The sequence below is a fragment of the Pavona decussata genome, unplaced genomic scaffold, assembly GCF_977016875.1.
Source record: "Pavona decussata unplaced genomic scaffold, jaPavDecu1.1 SCAFFOLD_602, whole genome shotgun sequence".
Lineage (NCBI taxonomy): Eukaryota > Metazoa > Cnidaria > Anthozoa > Scleractinia > Agariciidae > Pavona > Pavona decussata.
In genome coordinates, this window is record NW_028145860.1 from 3,525,611 (window position 1) to 3,551,663 (window position 26,053).

Here is a 26,053-nt window from a genome sequence, read left to right on the forward strand (position 1 = left end):
GGAGGTCTATAAAATAAATAATCCAGCTTGCTGGTATGTTGGATGATAATGCACTCGGCTGAAAGATTGTACTCAAAATTTCTCAGTTAACCTCAAAGTGAATTGTTCATTTATTGGACAATCTTCCAACCTTGGGAATTATCCTCTGATATATCAACCACCTGAAGAGTTTATTCACAAAGTATACTGCTGGCAAAAAATTAATGATAACCCCTATATGCAAACAGGTTTCTCAAAGCTATACCAGATGCAGATGGTAAGGTTGCCCAAGCTGGTAGTAATTCTTCCAGTGTTTTCGTATGTATTGAGACTATCAGCTTTCCAACAGTAGTATTGTAAAATAATACAACTCAGATTGACTGCACATTTAATGTAAAAAATAAACTTGTTGTTTTCGTAGAAAGGTTTTGGCTATACTTGAATTTAACATTTTACTGTTTATTTCCTTTTCTTCAAGCATCAGTGTAAGATATTCGGCCCAGTAAAACTGAAAGGCTTGTTCCAAGAAGGGTACCTTAGATCCTTCTCCCCTGCTGGGGAATACAACTGCGGTACAATAAGGGTGCTAGTGAAAAATGAAGGGCTGGGACCTTGAATCGACTTTGATCAGTTTAGCAAGGGTGGCACTTTATAGTCTAACAACTAACAAACCTGTGGCCCTTGGTTTCCAGATTGAATTGGAATTTGGAAATGTTGGTTTATGAGGAGAGGGGAAACCAGAGAAACGACAAGAACCAACACCAAACTCAAACAGCGTACAGTCATGTAGCAGCTCTCGTAAGCCTGAATTATTTCAGTTGTGTGGCAGCTGCTATTGATTTGAGGGTTGGGGGTATTGTTCTGTTGTTCTATTGTTTTCTGGAAGGGTTGCAAGCCAATCACGTGAGACCTTATGAGAGCTGCTACATCGCCCACCACATATGATGCTAAGTCTGGGAATCAAACATGAGCCACTGCACCATTCGTGTTTGCCTTGAATTCAATAGTAAGACTCAGCAGCATTTTGTTTTGTTTAGCATCAGTATCATCTCTTCCCCTTCACTTCACATGCACCACCACAGCCAGTGGTCTACATTGATATTAAAAATTCACGGACCTGGCTTTCCCTGGCAATGTCCACGGCTCGTTGTGGAAAAGAATTCCAATAGACAATTGTGTGGGGAAGGAAACCGAATTTATAGATGTTACTATGGGTATAGGGCGGAACATAGTGTTCACTATGCATGTGTCTAGTTTTCTGGGAAGGCCTAACAAGGGAATCCAAGGGAAGGAGAGATCTATTATCAAGTCCCTTCTTAAAAAGGCAAAGTCTTACAAAGTCACCACACAAAAGGATATCTCTGACGAAGGGACAGTAGTCCCAAAACATCTGAACTTTTACAACATTCTCAGCACCCACTGGAAACTACTACTGTAGTTCTTCAAAACTAAATTTATTAATGGTACTACACAGTCTTGACCAATCTACACAAAAGGAATGTTCAGTGTCATTCATGGTTAAATGCAAAGGTAAAGACAAATAACCAAACAAGATTTTCGGTAACAAAATGTTGCAGTCATGGTTTTTATTCAGCAACCAGCTATTACCTATATCTTGGAGGTTGATAAATTATATGTTATATGGATATATCTTGAGATATTGCATTGGATTGAAAAATGGTGGAGATCATCAAGTTATTAACAAAATTTATACATTGAGTAACCATGGTAAAAAAAAAAGTCTGAATAACTTATTAAATATTGAAAAATTCTTGACACCTAAAACTGCCAAGACAAATTAACATTTCTTGTTATAATTACAACTATTTATAAAATTATCATGAGCAAGAAATTAGGTCAAGTTGCAATGAACAATCAAAAAAGACCTAATATTGTTACAAGTTTGCCTTCAGGGAAAAAAGGAGATTTCAGATTTCCACATTTCCTTTCATTTTACATCACCCACATCACTTACTTTTAGGGAACTGGTGATAACAAGTTTGTTCGAAGAGGTCACACCTTGTCTGAGGTAAGGGGGTTATCAAAGATACCACCTATCTCTTGAACATCACTGACAAACTTTTACTGGCACACAAATATTCAGCTAGCAAGAGTCACTATGGCTAGCTAAACAAGAAAAGTGAGGTTTGAATCTCACTGTCATTTTTTACTGCTGGATAGAGGGGTGGCTATGCAATAAAGACACCATCTTTTGAGGTTGAGGAAGGGGGGTGTAGGCAGAGGCCACCATCTATTTTGTGGTTTGGTGGGTCCTGTTTCAGTATAGTAGTTTTGACCACTTCCCTTAATTGAAAATAAATATATAACAATAAACCTTGGCATAGCAACAGGTTATGTAACCTTGACCATTCAAATATGTAGTATTGCACAAGTCACAAACTTGGAACAAAACCTGGGTCGCAGTTGGTAGTCAAACCCACAACCTACACACTGGAAGAGAGTTTAAATTTAAGGTGGAGAGTAAGAGAAATTGATACAGAAATAAAGTGAAACAACTCAATATTAAAGGGGAAGTATCATGGGGTTTTTGGTATCTATTGTTAAAAATAATGAAATAAGACCCTCAATCAGCTGCCAAATAATTCTAGAATGACGAGAGGAAAGAAATCAACTCAATTCTTGAAACGAACAACTCGTGATCGGTTCTAGCGCATTTTGGAAACAAAAATGCAAGAACTTGAAAAACATCGGCCTAACATTTTTCAAGTTTCAATCCATACCGGCCTACTCTGTCTCTGGCCAGAGGCACTAATCAACTGTTTTATTGCACTGGGGTGATAATTTAAAGGGATACTCTAGACCCCAAAACAACTTTCGCTTAAAAGGTAGCATTTGGACTATAATAAAGGGTAAACGGCACGAAAAGTACAAAAGAAAAAAGTAAAAGGCCGAAAATTACTTGTTTGTTTCTGCTGACAAAGATTTTTGGGTTTTGAAATGACAGCACATTTGCGTGATACTTCCCCTTTGAGTACCAATCAAAGGCAAAGCAGGGGAAGCATTTGACTTTTTTTGAAGTTAACGCCTATGTCGCAAATGGAGGTTGGGTGCCCAGGAGCCAGGGGCTGGTACCGCCAACCCAAACCCAGGTAGGTAGAACACCCCATAAGCCTGCCCTACCCACAACCCAGCCACGAGCCCCGCCCGCAACCCAGCCCCAACCCTAGCACCCGTCACACTGAGACAAAAAGCTCAGTGGAAAAATAATAAGTACATAAGACAACGAACTAACCCTAACCCTAACTAACCCCCAACACCAATCCCCAACAATAACAAGGTAACACTACTGGGAGGGAAGGGAGGGAAAGAAAAGCCCAACAAAACGCGATAAACTAGCCACGCCACGAAAAACGCTGAGTAGAGTAAATTTCCGAGCATGTGCAAAGGAGCACGCCTAAACTGCAAGAGAATACCGCTGGCCACGCAACTGCCTGCAGACCTGAACCAGGCCCCAAACAATAATGTAACAACAAATGCCCAAACGCTAATGTGCTACCCGTGCTCAAACTATACGCCAATAAACGCTAACGCCTCGCTACGCCACGCCACCACGGAGCAAACTTGCTCCAAGTCGTTAACTAAGTTAAATTACATTTAACCCTATCAAAATCCCCTACATGAGACTTGAGAATGAGACAAATCATGCCTTATCCCAAATCTCCCTTTCAAGTATACACTGGACCCAAGATCAAATGTCCCAAATCTCCCTGGGTTCTCAGAACCCTAACTCCCTTAGTTGGGTTTAACATTGATTACTACAAGGCTTAGGAGTATTCAAGTTGTGAGTAAAATTAAAAAAAGTATCCACATCAAATAATTTAAAATGTAATGTTCCTCTTGGCAGTATGTACAAACTAAGTGCTGAAAGATGCCCCTGGTTCAGAATTCCCCCCAGAGGACCCTTCTCCTTTTTCACTGTCGTCATGGTGATGATGATCTCTGTGACTTTTCTTTTTGTGACCTGTGCAATAAGCATTGTGGTTGCATCCATCATCATCACTGTCACTTTCTGATGATGATTCCCCAAATATCTTGGGCTTGGAATAAATACAGCAGCCTGCAAAAACATCAGAATGGTAGAGTTAATGATCTATGGTATATGTCAGTTGTTAGACCCAAAAAAGTGTCATTAGGCTAACACTGGACTCAAAAAAGTCCAACATCCTAGAAATGTAATCCCAAAAATCCGTTCTCCACATAAAACCCTAAAAAGGCCCCCGCTAGACTCTTGTTTATTTTTTTTTTTTTAAGTGCTTTATTTAACAGTCAAACACACATTACTGAGCTGAGGTATAAAATATGACATCCAATATAAGTGTTGCGAGAAAACAAGGCATTATACTACACTGTTAACTACATGTAACAAAGCTTACAACGAATCTCATTTAAAGAATTCAAACTATTAAGCTACAAAGAAAAAAAATACTATACAAACAATAACATTGAAATAAGTTGTCAATTTGAGAATCTGGCCTGTAGAAATTAGAAATTTCTAACCTCAAATAAGTCCCTAATGGTTAATTTCAAACCCCAAAAAAGGTTTTCATATCTCATATCTCCCTATCACTCAGTTATATACCTGAGTGAGTACTTCTTCTGGGGTGTTCTTTCCCAATAGTACATTTCTTTAGGATGGCAACAAAAATTCTCCCATGGTTGTGGTCCTTAACACAGTGCAGTTCAGCTTCAAGCGTTTTGTTTCTGACTAATTACCATCCTCCAGGCAGACTTACGACAACCCAGAGGAGAAAAAATCTATCTGAAAGCCACTCTGGTGATAGTGACAGCCTCCCTTTGGAGGACACATCCAGTCAGTCATGTCACAGCCATTTTAGGATCACACTGAGTTTGAGAAAATCTTTGTTGAAGGTTTTCATAGCAAGAGACCTTTAAGAGATCTATTGTTATTGACATGACTTGAATGACATGATGATATTTATCTCCATTTCTCCTTGTCCTAATCAGAACAATACACGCCAGTACACTATTATCTATACATGACTTGAATGTTTTATAAATTAAATTAATATATATATATAGTTATCAATAATTTCAATTTAAATTGCTTACATTTTGATGTCTTCTTTCCCATAAACTCGTTATCTACAGCACTCTCATCCCACTGTACCTTTTTATTTGTCTTGGGTTTCTTCAGTTTTAGCAAAAGCCTTTGTTGCTGAGGATTACAAATATAGAATATATATCATTGGTAACTTTTTATCACCACTGAGCTTACAGGGCTGGTTCATATGCAAAGCCGTACTTAAGTGACTGTTGGTTGTTGTTTTTAATTTGCTTGTTTTGATTTGTTACCAGTAGCGGCAGATCCAGAACTTTGACTAAGGTGGCTGTCCTTGTGACTGGAATGAAAACATTTCAGCTGGAATCGGAAATTGTTCAGCCTTGTGGGCCTTATTTTCTTTGAGAATAAAGTGGGGGCACCCTGGACCCCTCCCCTAGACATGCCACTCTACTCAGATGTGCAAAACTGCTACCTGAGATGTGAGCCAGGAAGTATTTGATGTACTACTGCTCTATATAGATCTGAATTATGCATCTCATTGGTTCCTACACGTATGTCAACAGACAGGCACTAATTAGATCTCAAAAATGCTAAGGAGACATCTGTTTTCGAATGCAGATCGTTGCAAAAAAAAAAAGTGTCAATTGAGTTAGCAATATTAAAACCTTACAACGTTGCCACTGTACTGTCGAGATGAGCCACTTCAACAAAGCACATAATCAAGTCCCATTTTAAAGTTAAAAAGCTGAAATTTAATCTGAATCGATCCTGATAATTTTAAAACCCACGAGACTGACTAAATTAAAACAAATACTGATATGATGACACTGATTTTTCGACGACCCGGCCAACTTCGCATTGAGTTAAAAATGTCAAACGTTTACAGTCGAACCAGGTCAAGCGTACCCCCCTAGATTCTATTAATGAATCTATTATTTGAAAATTGAACCCGTTAGTCGTTTCAAGTATTCAAATCAAAATTAGATTTCTGATTGGATTATATGAACAATACATGAAACCAGAAAACCAGAAAGCCCGCGGGAAAAACCCCTCTTAATATATTCAGAGCGGCAATTCTTGACTTATATAGCAATGGATTTTCCAAAAAGCAGATTTCTCTTGATTTACAGCAGTCAACGCGTACTGTCAGAAAAAAAATTCGCCATTTTAAACCGGGCACGGTGGTCCTGTCGCGTAAGTTTAAACTCACTAATGATCACTAAATGGACATTTTACGTTTGTACACTTGCGTTTTTTCCGTTAGTTATTCAAAAACAAAAATGAAAAAGGACTGGAAGCGTTTTATCATAATGAAAGGTTCTCTTTTTGAGGTATATGCAAATTAATTTGGCGAAAAGTATGCGAACTCACAGTGAAAGATGTTCATTTCAGTGTCATTTCAGTTGACCTTCGACAATGGCAGCACATGTGTTGCGCTATTCGTCGCGGTATAATGGACAGTCTGGTGAAATAATAATACATACCAAACTTTTTCATGCTACAAGGTGGGTAATGCTAGCTATACATGAAAGATAAATTGGAATTTTTCAACCCGACTCATTTGCAAGCGCTTGACTTTGTACTCTTGCCATGACCAAATTTGCATAACGAATTATATGAATGTGTCAACAACACGCAGGAACAGTTTTAACGAACGAGCTGTTTCAATTATGTACTGTAGTTTGAATTTTACAGGCTATTGCTTTTACTGTTAGCGCGGATCTATGTTATACGAATTTCAATTTGAACATCGATCCGCGCTAACAATGAATAAATGAATGCATTCTTTGAAACGACTAATCGGTTCAATTTTCAAATAATCGATCCATTAATAGAGTCTAGGGGGGTACGCTTGACCTGGTTCGACTGTAACTTACCGTAGGACTCTCAGTTGCTTCTTCGGTCACTGTGACGGTACCACTAGCACCTTCAGGGCATTCCGCCATTCCCCTAGCATTAAATCAATTCATTTAGGCCAGAAAAGTTTGAAAACAAGGTTACAATACTAACATGTCTCTTCTGTAAAGTACTTTGCTTTGTGACCGCGCGATAAGTCAAACATGAACAACCCGGGTAGCCTAAGAAGATTGTCAAAGGAACTTCAAACCTTCATAAGCTTGTATTTAACTTTTTTAAAAAATGAATTTAGTCTTCTATCTCATGATGTGTTCCATCTTTGCCTCATAGCTTAATTGTGTTTACCAAAAAAGGTTGTCTGACAGTACCGGGACAGCGCTTTGGCTTTTAGTCTCCCCTCCCCCTACACACCCGACACAATTTGTTTACCACCACTACATTGTTTTCGGGGCAGACTGGTTGCGCCACAGCTATGGAAGACTTTTACGACGTGTTGCTCAAGAAGGTCAAGGAAGATGATTTTTACGCCCTCTTGGGTTGCGATGAGTTAGCTACCACGGAACAAATTAACGCAGAATTTCGTCAAAAGGCCAAACTTCATCATCCAGATAAAAACCCTGGAGATAAAACCGCGGAAAAGTTATTCGAAAGGTTTGTGCGTCATTGCATCACCTTGCGACACTGTGCAGGAAGAAAGAACGTTTTCTTTCTCCTGTCTTCCAGATTCTTGAGCCGCATTTGTAAACTTAGAGGATTTATTTTAGTTTGAAAATCAATAGGACATGGCTATTTGATTTTTTTTGTTTGATATTTCATCAAATATTCGAAACAAATTTTTATTTACGTAGTTCTATTGTGTACTCGTATGAATATAAATGTACAAAAAACGCCTGTTCATACAGCGATTATTTCGTCGTATAACAAGCACGACAGTAGAACTTAAAATTGGTAAATATTAAATACTTGAGCGGTAATTACTTTCAATATTAGTTATTATACGGTCGAATTAATTGCCCTTGATTTAATAATATTCTCATGAGATGATTTAACAAATTTTGTTTTGGTTTATTTGGGGGCGTTGTCGAGGGAGGGTACAGCGGCGTAATATTAACATTTTTGTAATATTTTATCGAAATTCTCTCAATAAATAAAATATCAGAATTGGAAAGATCTCGTAAGGATGAATTATCGTGTCAATTGCAAGCGCAATAGGAAAACAATGTAAATTCATTTTGAACAAGGAAAAAGAAGTCCCACTGGGAGGTCATGTGACCCTCTAGACTCCTTCTACACCACAACAGCAAAATGGAATTTAAAACATTGTCAATATTTTAGGTCCCTGATCAGTGATGTCTGAAAATGAGATTTATAGGGGATTGCCTTGAAAACAAATTACTGCAGGAGATTTGTTTTTTAAAGTTGTGGAATGACCTGGTGCAAGGTAGATTTTGGGAGTTTATAGGTCAGAAATAGAGTGTGAAAAATTATCTACGTTGGCCTGAAACAGCTGGGTCTCAGCTTGAAGGGTTTCAAGCACTGGGCTACAAGCACTTTCAAGGAGTATCTTTAACACCCCCCACCCCCCTCCCCCCCCGCCCTAAACCACAAAGTGGGTTTGATGGCAAGCAATATCTGTAAGTACCCACTGCCATGCCAGGAGAACACTGTTGGATTTATGGAAGAATTTAAGAAGCAAGTTATCAGCCAATGAGAAAAGATTTAAAGATAATAGTGAGTGAGGTTTAGACTTTTAATCCTCAGTAGGGACTAACATCTAATTTTTCCTTTCATTATAACTACTTGATCAGCTATACTGGTCCTGTGAATAAATAAAAGGAGCACCAAAGATTAAATTCCTTACTGTTTTAAAAAAATGAGTCCAGCTAAAGAACAATGGGGAGAATTTGCATGTTGACATTAGTCTCTTTTAGTTATCATTCTATTGGGAGGAGGGGGGCAATCTTTTGAGCTCATACAGGACCAAGCTGCAGAGTTGACTATTTGGTATTGATTATATTATTTACAGATTAAAAAATGCTCGCAATATTCTGTGTAATGAAGAAAGCAGGAGAAAATATGACCACTGGCGCCGATCTGGAATAGCTGTACCGTATGAACAGTGGATTGAGCTGAGCAGTGCAGTGCATACATCATTACACTGGGCAGCCAAACCAAGGAAAGAACTCATGCTTGATTGCAAAAAAGGTAAAAAAAGAAAATGTTGCCATTTTAAACATTTTGCAGTTCCAGAAAAAATCCATACCCACCCCATGGAAGGTCATTGGAAATTCCAAGGGGGAGGGGAGTCTGAAAAGTCAAAATTTTAGAAGCAAAGTATGAAGCTAAACTGGAATTTCCTGGGGGGATGGGGGTTGCAAAACAAAAAACCTTCCATGGGGGTCTGGAACTGCACATTTCTCTTCCAGTGTAGGGCCTGCAAGTGCAATCATTGTGGTGTGGGAAGAAGAGCAACTTGATTGATTCACTTGCAAACACCCCACCTTTTTTACCACTGACAGTTAATGTCATGGCTGCTGCTTGTGATCTTTTTTGTGACCTTTTTATGCATACATGATGGTTTATGTAAATTTTCCTTTGTAAAGAATGGTCATGCTTACAAAAATGTAAGAGGCTGACCAGGTCATTTTACCCTGTCAAAGGTGTCAGTTCTAAGTAACCGCGCCTACTGTAGAAAATTACGTTGTCCAAATGAGCACAGCAATCCTCCAGCTGATTTACTATAAGCTCCAATCCTTAAATTTATGTTTGATTTGAATTTCAGGGAGAGAAGATCCTCTGAATGAATTCCTAGATGAAGACCAAAAGACAAAGTGCCACATTGAGTCATGTAGTGATAGTATACTGCATGTAGCCAAGACACCTATGAGGAGGTGTGGGTGGAGCTCAAAGAGGGGTTCACATCTTAGTAAGTTTAGGAGATATGAAATTTGAAAGGAAAATTTACTTACTGTGAGTCCTAATATCAAAACGACATTTTTAATGACTCAAAGCCATGACAGGAAACATTTTAAAGAAGTTTTACTGTCCACGACTTGCTGGGAGGCAAGCGCCAACAAGTCTTCCAGTCGTATGAATCATGCAACTGGTCAGACTGCAAAACAGTCAGTGTTTTCTGTGTGAAATTCAAGGAGGAAGAAACAAATCACAGAGAGCCTACTACCTAGCAGTAGCCTATGCTACTCTGTAAATCTGAATTACAGTTTTTAACTCTTTCACTTTCACTTTTCATTCCTTGGTCCTTCAAGATGCTGCTTTCAAAGACCACATGTTTGTACAACTTTATAACACCAAAATACCAACTGTTTTACAGTCTACCAACTGGTGTGCAAAGTTCATTGTATTTCCCTCCCTTTCAGTACTCAGAATTTATGGCAAATTAAATATATAGCTCATTTTACTTTATGTTTATGGTCTGACAGAGTAATTATTTATTAGGAGAACTATTACCCTTGAGCGATGTGTACTTTTATTACAGCAAACTGGGGAGACATCATCACACTTGAATACTCATTTTTCTATGAAATTATACTGGCAGAGCCTCACTCTTCAAATTATTGAGCCACCTGCATTTTTCATCTTTAAACTTGTACATTGACCTTCATTATCCACTTTTTTGATGACTCAGGGGTTGTGAAGTGATAAAAAAGAAACTTTGTTTTGTAACACTATTCCATACAATTCTTCCTGTATAATTTATTTTCTTTATAATTTGGGAAATTTTTTTGTGGCATTTTCACAGATAATTTTTTATTTTATTTAATCCAGCTGTATATTTACTAAGCATTGAATTACTGAAATTTCTGACAGTAATATTACTGTACTCCTGTATAAATACATATACCATTTTAAAATATTATTTAATAGGCCATTTTCATGATGGCGTCATTTGACTGCAACTACCAGAATTCATTTTGTTTTCCTTTTCAAATTCAAATTTTGTAATCCCATTGGAGAGCAAAGAACAATAGCTCTAATTAGCATGAGAAAACAAAAAACTGAAGGATTCTGGTAGTTGTAGTCAAATGACGCCATAGTGAAAATGTCCTATTCACACATGTTTGTTGTAAATAGTGGAATCGAGCAAAAAATATACATTGTGAAAATAAAACCAGAGTCTTTGCAAAAAATGTGTTGACAAGGTGCATACTGTTGGCCCAGGGTTGGTGTTACCCATTTTATGTAAAACAGTGAAACTATAGCTACCATCTTGAAGATAAGAAACCTGAAAACCATACTCCAACAGGCCAATGATGCCGCCGCTAGGGCACTTTGTAATGGAGTACCTCCCCCACCCCCAATCTCAGTAATGTAGCCGCTCTTGTAAGCTTGTATTTGTTTCAGTTGTGTGGCAGCTGCTGTTGTTTTTAGGGTTGGGGATATTGTTCTGTCGTTTGTTCTTTTGTTTTCTAGAAGGGTTGAAAGCCACTCATGTGAGACCTTATGAGAGTTGACCCCCAACCTTGGCTAAAGGGTGTGTGTGAACGAAATTTCTCTCGTTAACCCCTTGAAGATTATGAGGGGTTCCTACTACTGCAGTACACCCCACCCCCTCCATTACCAACACATCGTATTAACACAGAGCAGGTATTTTATGTGTGTGCTCATTTGTCCGATTTAATACATGTGTGGAAGAGTGAAAAGTAGAGACTTTTGAAAGTGCTAATGCCATTGTCAAAGACAATCTAAAACATATCCACCTCTGCATGTTTATTTTGTTGCTTATCGAACATTTGCAGGTTGGGGAGCAAGAATGGTGGCTCCTACCGACAGGACCTGGGTTTGGGTTTGATTTCCAAGGTTAATGTTGTGTGTATTAGAAAGCCTGCATTTTTTTAAATGCTTTATAGAATTAAGACCAAAACCAAAAATTTTCAAAGTTTTATTTCTTTGCTGTTTACGATCTTTTTGGTCAAAATCGCTCCAAATCTATATTATCCAAGATATTCTATGATATACTTACAATGTGCATATTCTACTGCATGACTGACCATGCAACAAGTTATAAGACTGCACTCTGATCTACTAGCCTTTCAATTAAGCCACCTCTCGTTACTCACAGCTGCTATGGGTGTTTGCACAAGAGGATGTGAGATGCAAATGCTGCTCACAGATGCCAGGTCCTGGTTATTCAAAGAGTGGATAACTTTATCCAGCAAATGAGTTATGAGTTGCAAGCCATCCGAAAACATGAATTAGTTGGAGTACATTTTATCCACTAAACAGCAATAAATTATTTATCCACTGGATTACATCATCCACTCTTTCAACAACTGGGACCAGGGGCATTGGGAAACAACTGTTCACTGGCTGTTTCCTTTGACAGTAACTACATGTGATTCCTTTCTAACTGCTGTTTGATTGCGAATTTCAAGTAAAAACTGTTTTGCTAAAAATTCTTGTTTACATTGGCTTCCAATTATCCAGACTAATTCTTAATCAGAAGTTCCTTTGTTTGATAGTCCAGATTAAGCTATGGTCTGAAAACTAATCAGTCATGCTAAAGATCTTGGAATTAAGAAATATAATCCATGCTGAAAGCAATAGATGCTTTGTTTAAGGCATCTCTAATGGTCAACATGGATAGTATTTCAACACCAATTTCCAGTAAACCAGCTTCCTGACACATGTCGACAACCTGCAGCCACCGATCTGCATCCATGTTATCACTCTTTGTTTCGTTGAACAAAGCGTCTGTCATAATAGCTGATAAATCATGTGATCTACTTTGTGAAAGATGCTGGAGCACATTCAAAAGCATCTCAGGTTGGTCATCATCTAGAAAAGCTCCAACAACTGATGCAAAGCTCAATATGCCGATCTTCCTGTTGGAACTTGGAGCACTGAGCATCAGCTTTGCCAGTTCAGGGGAGGGATTCCTTAACAGAGTAGCTCTGTATTCCTCTGTTGTAAATTTTGCATGCTTCCGTGCATAGTTCAACATGATTGAATATTTCCCCTGTCCACAAAGACAAGCAATGACTTGATGATGTGCCCTAATTTTCATGTAGACTGTTTGGGCTAGAGGCAGGCATGTGCAGGTACAGTTCTGTTTACATTGGCAGTAATCACGAAATGCGTCACCCAGAGGAAGAGAGTAAGTGATTTTATCTTGTGCCAACCAGTGAGTAGCTAGATCAAGACGTCCTTCTTGCAGAGCACACCGAATACACTCCGAAGACATGGCTCCAGTCAGAGGCTGTGACGCAGACGCTGTAGCCATGAGAGCATCACAAAAGATCAACAGAGGAGACTCCTGGCCTTCTTTTCTCTCGGCTTGTTTGAACTTAATCAGTGTCTCATACGTTCGGAGAATTCCCATTGGTGAGTTTGCCGCATGCATTGCAGCCAATTCAAACTGACCAAAGTCAAACAAATCATTGAAGTGATCAACATATTCAATCAAACGCTCTGCTTCTTTCTTCTTCAAGGGATCATCCTCATCAAAACTAACAAAGAATTGTAGTGCATCACTTTTCTTGCCATACTTGCTGTTGCCGTAGTTTGCTAGTTCACGGAATATGACATCAACAATGTGGACATCCTGGTCTGGATTATCAACAAATGATTTTGCTGCCTGTTGGAAAAACAAATAAAATAATTACAGGAAACTAATAGGTCACAATGATCCAATATCAAATATAAGATTTCTGAAATAGAATTTTATCTGTTCATGGACTGAGGATACTTTCCAGAAGTTCATAAAGAACTATAATGTATGTTACCCTTTGTGATTGTTTTTGGTGTGTATATTTAACGAGTAGTGGATGTACATGTTGCTAGGGGAGAGGCCAGAACTTAAGTCAGTCAGCCTTTACCTTTTTGTCGAGGAAATGTCACTGGCACAGAGGGCTAAAAGTTTTTTTATATTCTGAAACATTACCCCAGTCTGGGCTCCCACCTTTTTAACCCTATCCTAGCGACCCACCTTACATGACATTCTGCAAATCCACTACTGGATTAATGTTCTACTTCAAAACATAGATTTTTGTTTGCTTGCTATCATTGTTTCACTGACATAGATTGTAATTATTGATTGAGATCAGCAAAGAAATCAGCTGTTAGTTTAATAATTTCCTTCAACAGGTGGGTAAAAATTAGACAAAAGAATTTATTATAAATAACAAAGAATTTTAATGATCTCCCTCTGATAAGAATGTAGCTTCATTTTTGGATGACCAGTCTGGTACTTGGTAACTCCTCTGACCAAATTGTGCACTCTGAATCATTGCTTACAAACAATTATCGATAGTGGGACCTCGATTAAAATAATTATCTATAGTGGAACCTCGATTTAACAAAGCACCAAGGGACTAGGAAATTGGTTTGTTATTTCAAGGGTTCATTGTCATAGACATTCTTTTCCAAACATTCTAAAAGGCCAGACTGGAGAATACTGTGTGTTATACTGACGACTTTGTTATATATAGAGGTTCGGTAAATCAAGGTTCCACTGTACTGTCTTCTGGTCATGTATACCAATAAGGTCAACGAATTCAGTTAGCACAAAACTTGGATGAAACAATAGCTGGATTGTTTGACTGTGTTGAAATGATTGGTCCAAAAGGAACATGGGCATAGAGTGCTTCTCACCTCAACAGCAACCTTGAGGGTCTCACATCTTTCCTGTAGCTTCTCGTGATAAGTTAACACATGACTTCTCGCATTTTCTTTTTTCACCAGCTGTTGTTTCAAGACCTGCTTCTGGCCTTTCTCTGCAAACTTAGTTGAGGTAGCTTCACTTAGTTCCTTCACTTGAGCTTCTAACCTCACCAAAGTCTTCTTCAGTGTAGCTAAGTCAGTAAGATCATGAAGTGACAAGCCAGGAATTAAAAGCCTTGTCTCCTTGACAACAGATTGCATTGACTTACTCTCTGCAGAAGCTAACCTGCGAGCTCTCTCTGTTCTTATGGTGTGAAGTGATTGTCTAAGCTGTGAATTGTGTTTTCTAAGCTTTGATATTTTCTCTTCAAGTTCATCCCCTCTTTGTACAAAATGCCTCACATTTGCTTTCTCTGATAGCAGGGCTTTGAGCATTCCCTGAAGATAAACCGTTTGGCTTTGGCCTCTTTCTAGAGTCTCAATCACTTGTTCATACTCTGCTTTTATCTGTGACAAGATGGACTTATAAACCACAGCCTTGCTCTCAATCAGTTGGTCAAAAGCATGTTTGTGAATCATAAAACACTCTTGCTTGCTATATTCTGGGTGAAGCTTCACTCTTCTAAGTTCATCATCTAAATTGCTTTCGATTCCCTGAAGATCAGCGCTCGGTAGGCCCTTGGAAAAAGCCTTTTTCTTTGCACTAAAATCTCTTGCACTCAATGGAGATTTTGATCTCAAGGTCGACTTTAAAAAGCGGGGAGAATGGACCGAAATTGGGCTAGGAGACCTCCTGGATTGCATACTTAAATGAGCGATTCCTTTTGAGGCGCAATCGCGTAGTTCCAAAATGACTTTTCCCGTGAAAAGAGCAGCTTTAAGTCCAAGTGTAGAAGTCAATATTCTCCGCCATGTTTGTCTGTCCAATCGGTTGCCACAGCTGAGGAGTCAGTTGTCAAGAGAGAATAAAAAAGGTGATCTGATTGGCCAGCTCTAACGATTGGCCAATTAGAATGCACCTTATATTCTAACACAATCTCGACAAGAAATCTTTACACGTTCTGATTAAAAATGGCGGACAGTTCAGATTTATCCTTTCCAAATTTCTCTTTGCAAGCAACCGAGGAAGAAAAGAACCTTTCTTTGAAGGAGAAGCTTAACTTGGTCGACAATGAGATTCGCCAGCTCTATGAATTTTGCACCAAAGCTGGCTACACGCAGCCTCAGATAGAGCAATGTGCACAACCTTTGCTCGCTGTACAAAGCAGAGAAAAGCACATCAAATGGTTCTGGCGGTCGTTGTCTTTCGCATTAGTGGTGGGATTTATTGCCTTGTTGTTCGTTTGTGATCCAACTTACCGCCAAATTTGTATTTATGGCAAGTTCATAGCTATGAAGGTAGGAAACTTGTTGATTAATATTTTGTTAAACAGATAAAATTAAATTTTAACGATAAGTCTTGTAACCTAAAAAAAAAAGAAGAAAAAGAAATGGGTGATTCCACAAAATATCTGTACTCTACAATAAGTGGTATCAATATTTTAACCCCCCCCCCCCCACCCCCCTTCTTGCCTTCAGAAGTTTCAAAATTCTCAACCCCTTGCCCACCCCCTACCATGCCCTCAGAATCCCATTTTTTTCAAACCCTCCTCCCTCCCCCTCAGAATTCGCATTTTCCCTCCAATTGCTTTGGAATTCCCCATTTGATCTCCTAACATCTCCAATGAACGATAAATAAATGAGTTTGAGAATAAGGTATTCTATTTTGCACAATCATGTAGATTTTACTCATTCTTTGTCTAAATCTTGTTTCATATCATCAGGCCCTCCCATACTGGGACTGGACAGTGATCTATGACCAGGATTGCTTCATTGACAATCCTTATTTTGTTCGAGATGGATTGACCGAAGAAGACTGCAACAACTGCAAAATCCTGAAAAGTATAAAGCGAATTGCCAATGCAAATCAAAGTGAGATTGCTGAAAACCATCTTTTCACTGACGTACCGGTTATTGTGACTGATGCTATTGAAGATTGGGGTGCAGTGAAAACGTTTGATATCAACTTCTTAGCTGAGGTAGTTTTTTGAATAATTTATTTTACTGACTTCTCCTGTATATAATTTGTTAAATAACATTTTTAGTCTGCAAAATCCTACCAGAGAGTGTAACCATGGAAATGAAAGCTTCTTAGCAGTCATTCTTATACCACTGTTCATATACTGTACAAGGTGGTTCTAACTTTTGATTATGTGGATGAAATCGTAAAGTGTGACCCTTAAAATGAAAGCTACTATGCAGAACTTTCTTGTGGTGCTGTTTATTATACTATACAAGGTGGTTCTAACTTTTAAGTCTGTGGATGAAATCCCAAAGTGTGACCATTCAAATGAAAGCTACTGAGCAGTACTTTCCTGTGGTGCTGTTTATTATCCTGTATACATCTGTTTTAACTTTGGAGTCTGCAGAGAAAATTGCAAATGTATGGCCATTGAAATGAAACTTATTGGGGTTTATGTTTCTTGATACTGTTTATTATGTGGGTTGTTGTTGTTGTTTTTTGTTTTGTTTTGTTTTGAAGTGTAACGGTTACCATTTATAATTAAATGAGTGCTGTTGAGAAGTACTCTCTTGAAGTGTGTTTGCTGTTTTCTCTTGATAAATAGTTGACAAAACTTGTTCTTTGTTACAATCTACTTTTAAGTTTAAGATTGAGTGTTAAATTATGAGACTTTGAAGCCAGACTTTAATTTAAAGCTTAAGATTGTATTCTCGGTTTTCACTGTCACGCCATTGAAAAAAAAAATCGAAACCATTCCATGAATGAAGTCAAGAAATTGACATGGTATAGAGGATACATAAATAAGGCATCTGTCCAAGTGTCAGGTCTGTGCAGCATTCCGTACTCGAGGTATTTGACAAAATGTTCCACATAAATTTATAGAGCTTAGTATGGAGACGCCATGTTTGTGTCCCTCTGAGGGGCACAAACATGGCGGCCGGAAATACGAAAAAACATCTGGAGTTCACTTTTGCCAGAAAGGAGGTTTGTTTGCCCTTGTGAATTTTCCAATGTTTAGATTAATATTTCTCCTCAAACTTAAATTGTTTAGAATGCTGAAAATCACCTGGAGAGTCATTTTTAAGATACAGAAAAGCTCTGTCACAGCCGTCCTCCTTATGTCACGCATGATGGAAATTCGGAAGTTGAAACTGTTCTATTTTCAAAAGGAAGCACGACGTCGAGCTAAGAAATTGTGAACAGACATATTTTTAGGTAATCTTTCCTTGAATGAAGGTAGAAATTTTGTAGGCCTCCCAGTTTTGAATTCTAGAATTTGGTGACGTCATGTGAAAACCAAGAATATGTAGGTGTGTATCTCATGCTTTTGGTAAACAGATCCTCCATTTGGTCTTTAATATATATATTTTTATTTTTGTCAGATGTACGAGACCAATGAACTGTTAGCAGGACCCAGTGGATGCCAGTTTCAAAGCACACTCCCAGAATATGAAAGCCCCCAAGACTTGCTGTCAGCTGCTAAGAGTGGTGAACTAACTCACTTCCAAGGTTTTTGGTAAGCTATAGTAACTTTGCTCACTTACATTCACATTATATTAAGTCACACCATGTGACACGTAAAAACCACCTAATTTCAGTCATTTTCAAGGCTGTTGCCTAACAAAATTTTCAAGGAGCCCACAAGGCTACAAGCTGAGAAGTTAGAACCCCAACATGTGAAGTGTTTGGTGCTGCTGCAAAAAATTTAGGCGCCCAGAGCATTTTCTTGGGTGCCCCAGGCTACTGGGCTCCTATCAGGCAGCAGTCTTGGATTTTGTTTACGTTAACTTTAATCAGTAAATTTTTTTTAAGAATGAGAATGTCCTCACACCAAAACCCTGATCAATATTCCTTTGTCTTCCCTTTCTCCCTCAACAAGCAGTAAGATTGAACCCACTCCAGGCTGAATCTCCATTAGTGTAAACACAGCTGAGACACTGAAGTTCTAGCACCATGTTATGGTGGCATGCCCCAGCTAAAGAGCAGTTTACAAATGAAGGGCTATTAGCATAGCTGTCCTATGTCAAATAATATTGTATGTTAGTTTTCATTTTTGTTCAGGTTTGCATGTGGCCTACAAATTAATCCCAAAGCATTGCCTTATACGGTCAACTCTCTCGTAAGCGACCACCCTTGGGGCACGACAAAGTGGTCGCTTACGAGGTTGTCGCTTACGGGAAAGATCAACAAAATAAGCTTAAAGTGCCCATATCGGAAAATTTTTTATTTTCTTATCTGAATCTAAACATCACCCTAAGAACTTCAGTGAAAAAATTTTTCGATTTGCATAAAACGCGAATTTTTTATGAATTTTACAAATCTTTAAAATCCTATTTTATTGCGGTCCACCCGCCCCGCTGATGAGAATGCCGACAGGCTCACAATAGGGCCACGTGACATGGTCTGTGACGTACATTCAGGAACTCTCGAGTCTATGCACTCACTTGACCTTCAGTAAAGTACATTCGCGGCAGAAAGAAAATCGTCAGATTCACCGGTAGGAGGGAAAAACTTAGCTCCAAATAAGTATATTCCATGGCAGAAAACTTATCTGACACGGAAAGTGAGCAAACCGCTGAAGAAAGCAGCTAGGACGAATTTGAAAGCGTCGAAGTCGAGGCGATAGATGGCGTCCACGAGACAAGTAATACGTGTGAAGATGATGATACACTCGAACCGTACGCGGACGAGCCGATAGCAGACGAAGAATGGCTAAAAAGATATCGCAAGGAACAAGAGGAGAAGCGACGACTCGAGGAAGATTTAACGAAACGCTTGGAGAATAGAGTGCGTGTTAGTGGATGGTAAAGTTCTCACCTTGCATTTTGCATACGCGCTCTTCATTATCATCTGTCAAAACTATGGCCAAGTACTCACAAACATTCGAACGAATTATTTTCCATGTAGATGTACTTGTGGTAACTGTAGCCATGATCTGCTAGCAAATATCAGCGAGTGCTACTGCTGCAAGGAACTCGAAGGCAATTGGGAAGCGCTGACTAGCGACATTGTTCTCGCGGAACTACAGGAAGGACACGTGTTGAACTGTGATAATAATAGCTTGTCTCGTTCTCTGAAATTTCGGCCGTAAATTTAATTGTAGGATGGAAGTTGTTAGCTTGTCCAATGAACAGGTTAATTTCCTTTTTGTCACTGTCCCACAGTTTACAAAATCCATTGTATCTTTTAGGCGCATACGTCTCGCGAAATGTTCGAAGTCTTACAAGAGTTGGCGTCTAATGTAATTCGTGTCTGTCACCGGTGTCGGGACAAATTTGAGCCCTTTAGAAATAACGCTAACAGGCTGTCGCTAAGTTGTTTGTTTGAAAAATTCTTCATGAATTTCTCGTGTTTTTCTCTTTGTATCTCAATCCATTTTTTTGCCAATTTTTTTCTGCGCTCTTTGCGCTTGTTATTTGTTTTGTGCCCTTTTTTATTTTGAACCCCCGTTGTGGTGGTTAGGTTTTCAGAGATAAAGCTGTTATACTTTTCAACATTTTTATTGTTTGCAGAATTCTGCAACACATGTGTGTACAATATTTGTTTGAGCTCGTTGAATTCTTGCTGCAGTTTATCTACCTTATCTACATCGTGGTTTACAATGTTTTCTGTGTCCGCCGAGTGCGACCGTTCTCGCATCGATCTATTTACATCAGTGGTAGCATTTGTGCTAGTATTTTTTGAGAGCTTGGTCTCGACGAAACTTCGCGGATCTCACGATCTATGAGAATATATACCAAAACAATTACGCTATATTTTATAAAACTTGCGACTGAGTTAACAGTGAGGTCAAACTATAAACCTCAGAAGGTTACAACGCTTAGAATGTCACAAGCGGGTGTGAATATTCAGCATCGAAAGCTTGCCATTCGCTTTTCCCTGCTCCTCTTCGAAGGTGTCTCTCGGTCTTCGTCTTCCTTTCGCTTAGCTGTTTTAAAGGATAAACACAAACGCGATGTCATCCTACTTCAGTTCACGTTTTAAGTTTAAACCTGAATTCATCAGCCTTGTGAAATCTTCGTCATTGAAGTGCATCGAGCACAAGGACGAGGTCTTTCCAGGCGCGCGTCCACATCTTCCTCCGCTCCAGCATAAAATCGATCCATTTCTTTCGCCTCCTCAGTCTTTGCGGGCATGTAGTGCCAAAGAAAGGAATCCTGTGCATGCTTATTCCATTTGCTTCGTCTTTGATGTTTCCACATCTCGCTGCAACACATCTTTCCGGCATTTTCGAGAAACGTGCAGAAATACCGCGACTTGTTTTCAGTGAGATCCAGAGAAAGGCTGAAGTCACGTGTTCCTGAATCTACGTCACAGCTCTTGCTAAACCGAGAGGAGACTAATGCGAATCCTGGGCCAAAATGGCGGCAAATTTGAACGTCTTATAAAATTCATAAAAAATTCGCTTTTTATGCAAATCGAAAAATTTTTTCACTGAAGTTCTTAGGGTGATGTTTAGATTCAGATAAGAAAATAAAAAATTTTCCGATATGGGCACTTTAATATTAGATTGATTAATTAATTACATAAAAATACTACCTTTAATCAGCTAAAATTAGGCAAATAGTTGCATTTTCTATGGAGACAATGACATTTCTATTCCATGGCTTAAGGAAAAGATTGAAACTACTGGCATATTTCAAGTTGAATAGTGCCTGGATAATCTATTCATTCTTCTGATAAAACTTTGTATAACATTTTGGAACAGACCGTTGTTATTATCTGTCAGCAGTCCGGGGTAGCGTCATTAAATATTGAACTTTTGTCATTTCTGAGTAATTATTTAATAACGATCATACATGATTATGTTGTGTGGTTGCTTAGCGGAAACAGAAAGCAAAAGAATATGTCAAATTTCTGGCCTAAAAAGTGGTCACGGTCCCTTAAGAAATTTGAGCGGTGGTCGCTTATGAGAGAGTTCTTGAAACAGTATTTAACTGAGAAACAAAACGGTTGTTTACGAAGTGGTCGCTTACGAGAAGTGGTCACTATGAGGGAGTTGATTGTATTTTCACCCATTTCGGCTTTCATTTTTTAAGAACAACTCCTTGGAAAAGGCACTCTGTATCCTTTGTTAAGGAAAACAAGAAGGGCAGTGAATTGGCACAAATTGGAAGAAAATATTGCTGCTGCCCTTATCTGTGGAATTTTCACTGTTGAAATGAATGTCTGGTATGGAAAACAAATGGGGTAATTTATTTTGGAAATAAATTATAGACCATGTGCAAAAAATGAGGCAAATCTGAGCAAACAAGTGCTATTGAAGATAGGGTTCTCATTGCCTTAACAAATTAAAGCAGTAATGATGAACCATTTATTTTTGTACCTCTTATTTAATAGGGAAAACTGTGAGAAGGAGGGAGCCAGAATATTCCGCAAGTATTACAGGCGTCCTTACTTTCTGCCACCCATGGCGGAGGCAACAGAAGGGAACTTTTTCATAGTCTCCTGGGCACAAACCATGACACTTCATGTGAGTTTGAATGTCATATATCAAACACGAGGAAGAGTGTTTCATGAGATATCCAAACACTGAGAAGTAGGTTGAAAAAATGAGGCGCAGCCAAGTTTTTTTAAACAACTTTGAGGTGTTTGGATATCTGATGAAACACGCTTTTGAGTGTTTGACATGGCTTCTCAAATGATCAATAATTCTTGGAGAAATTCAAGTCTAAAGTTGGCAAAATTTTATGGTAATTAGGATCACATATCCAAACCACGGTCACGGTAGTGATTTTCTTTGTTTTCTCTTGATGAATTATTAATGAGTTTGAGAATGTCATATCTTAGCTGACTTTCAAAAGGACCACCAGGAGACCATTCTTTAATTAAATCATACAGCCTAGATGCACATAACCAAGATAGTGAGGGTTGGAGAAGTCTGAGTGAATGAGTAGTGTCTTGAAAAAATCCCTTTCATGGGTAAGGTCTGGATGTTTTCTGGAACTACACAATGTAAAAAGAAATAATGGAAGACAAGTGCAATTTATACCAGGTTTATTCCCAAGTACAATGACAGGGTTTATGCTAGAGAGCAGCATTATGCAATAGAAATATTTTGGTACATCAAATTTTAGAAGTGCATTTAATATAGCTCATGAATTTCTCTAGTGAAGGCTATGTTCCTTTTACAAAGACATTTGACAACTGAATACTTTCATAATTTTACAATGTGGTTATACATGTATCATTTGGAAATCATCATGTATTTCCCCTGAAAATGCTACATTTTCGAGTTTAATCTGCAGCATTTTGTTACGGGAACATGCTGCAGATAAAACACAAATTTGTCTTGCTATATCATGTTTCTGCAACAAGCTCTTTTCAAAAATCACCTGTGCATGGTTTTGATTTTTAATGCTTCGTAGTTGCATTAAAATTGCTTCATGTAACAAGACCTTCCAGCAACTAGGCTCGAGACAAGTTGGTCAGCTTATTACAAACCATTAATTGTTATAATGATTCATCTTTTCTCAGGTTACTTGGGATTCATCAGCCACTTGGATTGCTCAGGTATGAACAAACTATTTCAACCAACTATACTCCTGATTTTGACATGTGCCCAGACATCATCTCCTCACGAAAAAGTGAGTCAGATTTTGTCTGACTGATGATGGTTTCATTTAAAAATTTTCAAAATAAGAACTCATGCAGGAAAATGTTCTTTCAACTTGACTTGCTGGAGTTAAATGACAGTTGAAAATGTCTGGGATTATTTGTTCCATGAAATATCCCAGAAACCAGATGTACAGACAATTTTACAAACTGTCCAATCAAATTGAAAAGGAGTGTTTCTTGTTGTTGCCATTCTTAGTTTCTATTGGGTGTGGGCAAAATGTGGGGTAGGCCATGGGGTAGGTCAATGTGTAAAAGCAAGATATAATGTGCTATGCAAAACTATGGTTCACCAGCGACGATTTGAACCCCGGTCTTCTGCGTTCAAGGCACTGAGACGTGATAACCACTACACTACAGGTACTACACTCACGTCTGCCTTGAACGTAGGAGAACAGGGTTCAAATCCTCGCTGGTGGACCATATTTTCACATAGTACATTATATCTTGCTTTTACATGTTGACTTACTTTGTTCCTTGATATAACAGGTCATTACAGTGATCCTATGTGAAATTATGGCTGATTCACTTAGTATGAACATTCCCTGCTGTCTTTGTTTCATGTGGGGTAGGCCATGCCACATCTTGTCCACACCCGTTTTTATTGTGTTCTGGTGCATGCTTTTTCAGATCACAAAGTGAATGTTGAACAAACAATAAAAAAGGTTTGGAAGGACAAATGGCTTCTAGCCATTACTTCCAGCTTTTCCAGATGTGGCAGACCTTGAGGTAGCTACTTGCAAACCATTTCAGAAACTGTTTTCCCACAAAAACTGCTGGGGTCACCTTTAAATGGATCAGAATTCACATTGCAGTGTTACCACAACCTTCTTCCATCATGGTATGGAAACTGCACTTAGCTCTGGCTGTGTGATCTAATACCTTGTTATTTGTTGGTTTGTTTTTAGATCAAAGGCTCTGCTAGATTCACATTGACACCAAATGACATTTGCAGCAATATTTGCCATAAAGTTTCAGTGAAGCTGGATCCTGGAGAAATTTGTAAGTTTGTAAAATTTGATGGAGTTAATTTGTATTGGGTGAAAACAGAACCACTGCTAACCAAACACATACTAGTGGAAATAAATGTAGTGCCAGCTTGAACACAGTCACCTGTTTTGTTCATTAGTGACAACTTAAGACTAGCCTCAAAGGATTCTAGTGTGTGAGTGCTGTGGTCAGTTAGATCCTAAATAAATAAATGATTGGGGTTATCTTGTATTGGGCTGGCATCGTAATCAAAGGAGAATTGAAGAGCTCCCACACACTTTGCTTGACCGAAAATGCAGAAACTGGAAGCACCAGTAATAATTATTGTGGGTCACTTTGGTCTTGAGATGTTATCATTGTCTAAAGGAAGGGCTTCTCTAAGGGTTTATGGCACCCATTTTGAAATCACTGGTGATCCCTGCAATCTGATTGGCTCTCAACAGTGCGATTTATTCCCAAATTGCACCATTTTTTGCTCTAAATCGCATCCTTTCTTTAGCCCATCAAAAAGGAAATGAAGTAACAAAAAAAGAATATTGATATTGACAATGATGCTCTGTGATTTCAAAATAGGTGTAATAAAGTGGTAATTGAACTTTGTGTTGTGCAATTTTGGTCTGAAATCATACTTGTGATTTCAACTCAAACTCGCGCTGCGCGCTCGTTCGATTTTGAAATCATGCGTATGATTTTAGACCAAATTGCACTCCACTCAGTTCAATTACCATTATTAATACAACCACCTTTAATACACAAATGACATTTATTAACCCTTTCTCTGAGAGCACCCAATCTCAAGACGTGGAAGAAATAATTTTTGCAGAACAATATTGTAAAATTTTGCAAAATAAAAAGTATCTTAGGATATCATCCAGACTTAAAAGTTAGAGCTTTCTTGTACAGCATGATTAACAGTAACACAGGAATGTACTGCTCAGTAGCCTCCATTTGACTTGTCACACTTTAGGATTGCATCCACAGAGAAAAAAGTTAGAACCAACTTCTGCAACGTAATAAACAGCATTATAGGAAAGTACTGCTCAGTAGCTTTCATTTGAATGGTCACACTGTAAGTTGCAGATCCAGTCCTTTCCCATTGATTTTTGGCCCAAGCATGAAGCGAGCGCGCCATAAATCGACAGGAAAAAATGAGGATCCGCAACTTGCAGTACAGACTCACTGAGAAAACTCCAAAGTTAGAACCACCTTGTACAGCATAGTAAACAGCACCACAGCAAAGTACTGCTCAGTAGCTTTCATTTGAATAGCGACACCTTAGAGTTTTAACCATAGACTCAAACATTAGAACCAAATTAACTGATCCCAGGTTTGCTCTTTATCATCAAAAGGATTAATACCTAATCTGATTTTGTCTTTCAGTGACTGTGACGACTGGCATGTGGAGTGTATCGTACAAACCAATAGGAAATAATCCAGTGATCTCCTTTGGTTCAGGAGTCACTTGGGACTAATCAGTCAAAGACTTGTGGAATTTTTCACAAACAGTCTTAGTACTGTCTTCTTTATTTTGTTTTTCTAGGTTTTTCTTTTCACTTGGTATTGAAAATATTGGTGAAGTGCAAAGGATCTGTTTAGTAAAAGAACAGAAAGAGAGTGGCTGGTTTACTGTTTTTTTAACTCACCTTTCTACAGTGGCCCAAAAGTGTCACGACAATTTCAATTTCATCACGGAAATTCAACTTCCTTCATAGCAATTTCAGTTCCATCACGGAAATTTCAACTTCATTCACGGCAATTACAATTTTACCACGGCGATTTCAATTCTATCACTGCAATTATTCAACCTGTCTAAGAACCGGAAATAGTCGCCTTGATTCTAGAGGCCCATTACCATCTGGGTAATAACCCATGATGAAGTTGAAATT

General features: G+C 38.5%; 4 protein-coding genes and 1 long non-coding RNA gene across 6 annotated transcripts; 3 read left to right on the forward strand and 2 right to left on the reverse strand.

Moving 5' to 3' along the window:
- Positions 1 to 1,438: 1,438 nt before the first annotated feature.
- LOC146449435 (uncharacterized) lies at positions 1,439 to 1,841 on the forward strand. The gene is made up of 2 exons (XR_014860615.1): positions 1,439 to 1,719; positions 1,773 to 1,841. It is a non-coding gene; the product is annotated as an uncharacterized LOC146449435 (long non-coding RNA).
- LOC146449436 (E3 ubiquitin-protein ligase PPP1R11-like) lies at positions 1,548 to 7,060 on the reverse strand. 2 transcript variants are annotated; one of them, XM_085101442.1, is made up of 5 exons: positions 6,901 to 7,060; positions 5,071 to 5,176; positions 3,593 to 4,057; positions 2,277 to 3,006; positions 1,548 to 1,949 (listed from the first exon to the last, which is right to left on the reverse strand). In XM_085101442.1, the coding sequence occupies exons 1-3, from the start codon at positions 6,967 to 6,969 to the stop codon at positions 3,855 to 3,857; spliced, it is 378 nt and encodes a 125-aa protein (XP_084957568.1). In that variant the 5' UTR covers positions 6,970 to 7,060; the 3' UTR covers positions 1,548 to 1,949; positions 2,277 to 3,006; positions 3,593 to 3,854. The 2 variants fall into 2 exon arrangements, with proteins under 2 accessions (XP_084957568.1, XP_084957566.1); XM_085101440.1 differs by having other exon boundaries at positions 1,548 to 3,006.
- A 115-nt stretch (positions 7,061 to 7,175) lies between these two features.
- LOC146449437 (dnaJ homolog subfamily C member 12-like) lies at positions 7,176 to 10,757 on the forward strand. The gene is made up of 3 exons (XM_085101439.1): positions 7,176 to 7,531; positions 8,907 to 9,085; positions 9,663 to 10,757. Exons 1-3 carry the CDS (start codon positions 7,353 to 7,355, stop codon positions 9,830 to 9,832), a joined length of 528 nt encoding a protein of 175 aa, XP_084957565.1. The 5' UTR covers positions 7,176 to 7,352; the 3' UTR covers positions 9,833 to 10,757.
- A 1,008-nt stretch (positions 10,758 to 11,765) lies between these two features.
- On the reverse strand, positions 11,766 to 15,433 carry LOC146449438 (clathrin heavy chain linker domain-containing protein 1-like). Its single transcript, XM_085101582.1, has 2 exons — positions 14,492 to 15,433; positions 11,766 to 13,475 (listed from the first exon to the last, which is right to left on the reverse strand). The coding sequence occupies exons 1-2, from the start codon at positions 15,302 to 15,304 to the stop codon at positions 12,414 to 12,416; spliced, it is 1,875 nt and encodes a 624-aa protein (XP_084957708.1). The 5' UTR covers positions 15,305 to 15,433; the 3' UTR covers positions 11,766 to 12,413.
- Positions 15,434 to 15,538: 105 nt separating this feature from the next.
- Positions 15,539 to 25,782, forward strand: LOC146449439 (uncharacterized). Its single transcript, XM_085101586.1, has 7 exons — positions 15,539 to 15,898; positions 16,324 to 16,578; positions 17,945 to 18,078; positions 21,903 to 22,035; positions 23,040 to 23,075; positions 24,086 to 24,179; positions 25,548 to 25,782. The coding sequence occupies exons 1-7, from the start codon at positions 15,572 to 15,574 to the stop codon at positions 25,637 to 25,639; spliced, it is 1,071 nt and encodes a 356-aa protein (XP_084957712.1). The 5' UTR covers positions 15,539 to 15,571; the 3' UTR covers positions 25,640 to 25,782.
- Positions 25,783 to 26,053: the final 271 nt, after the last annotated feature.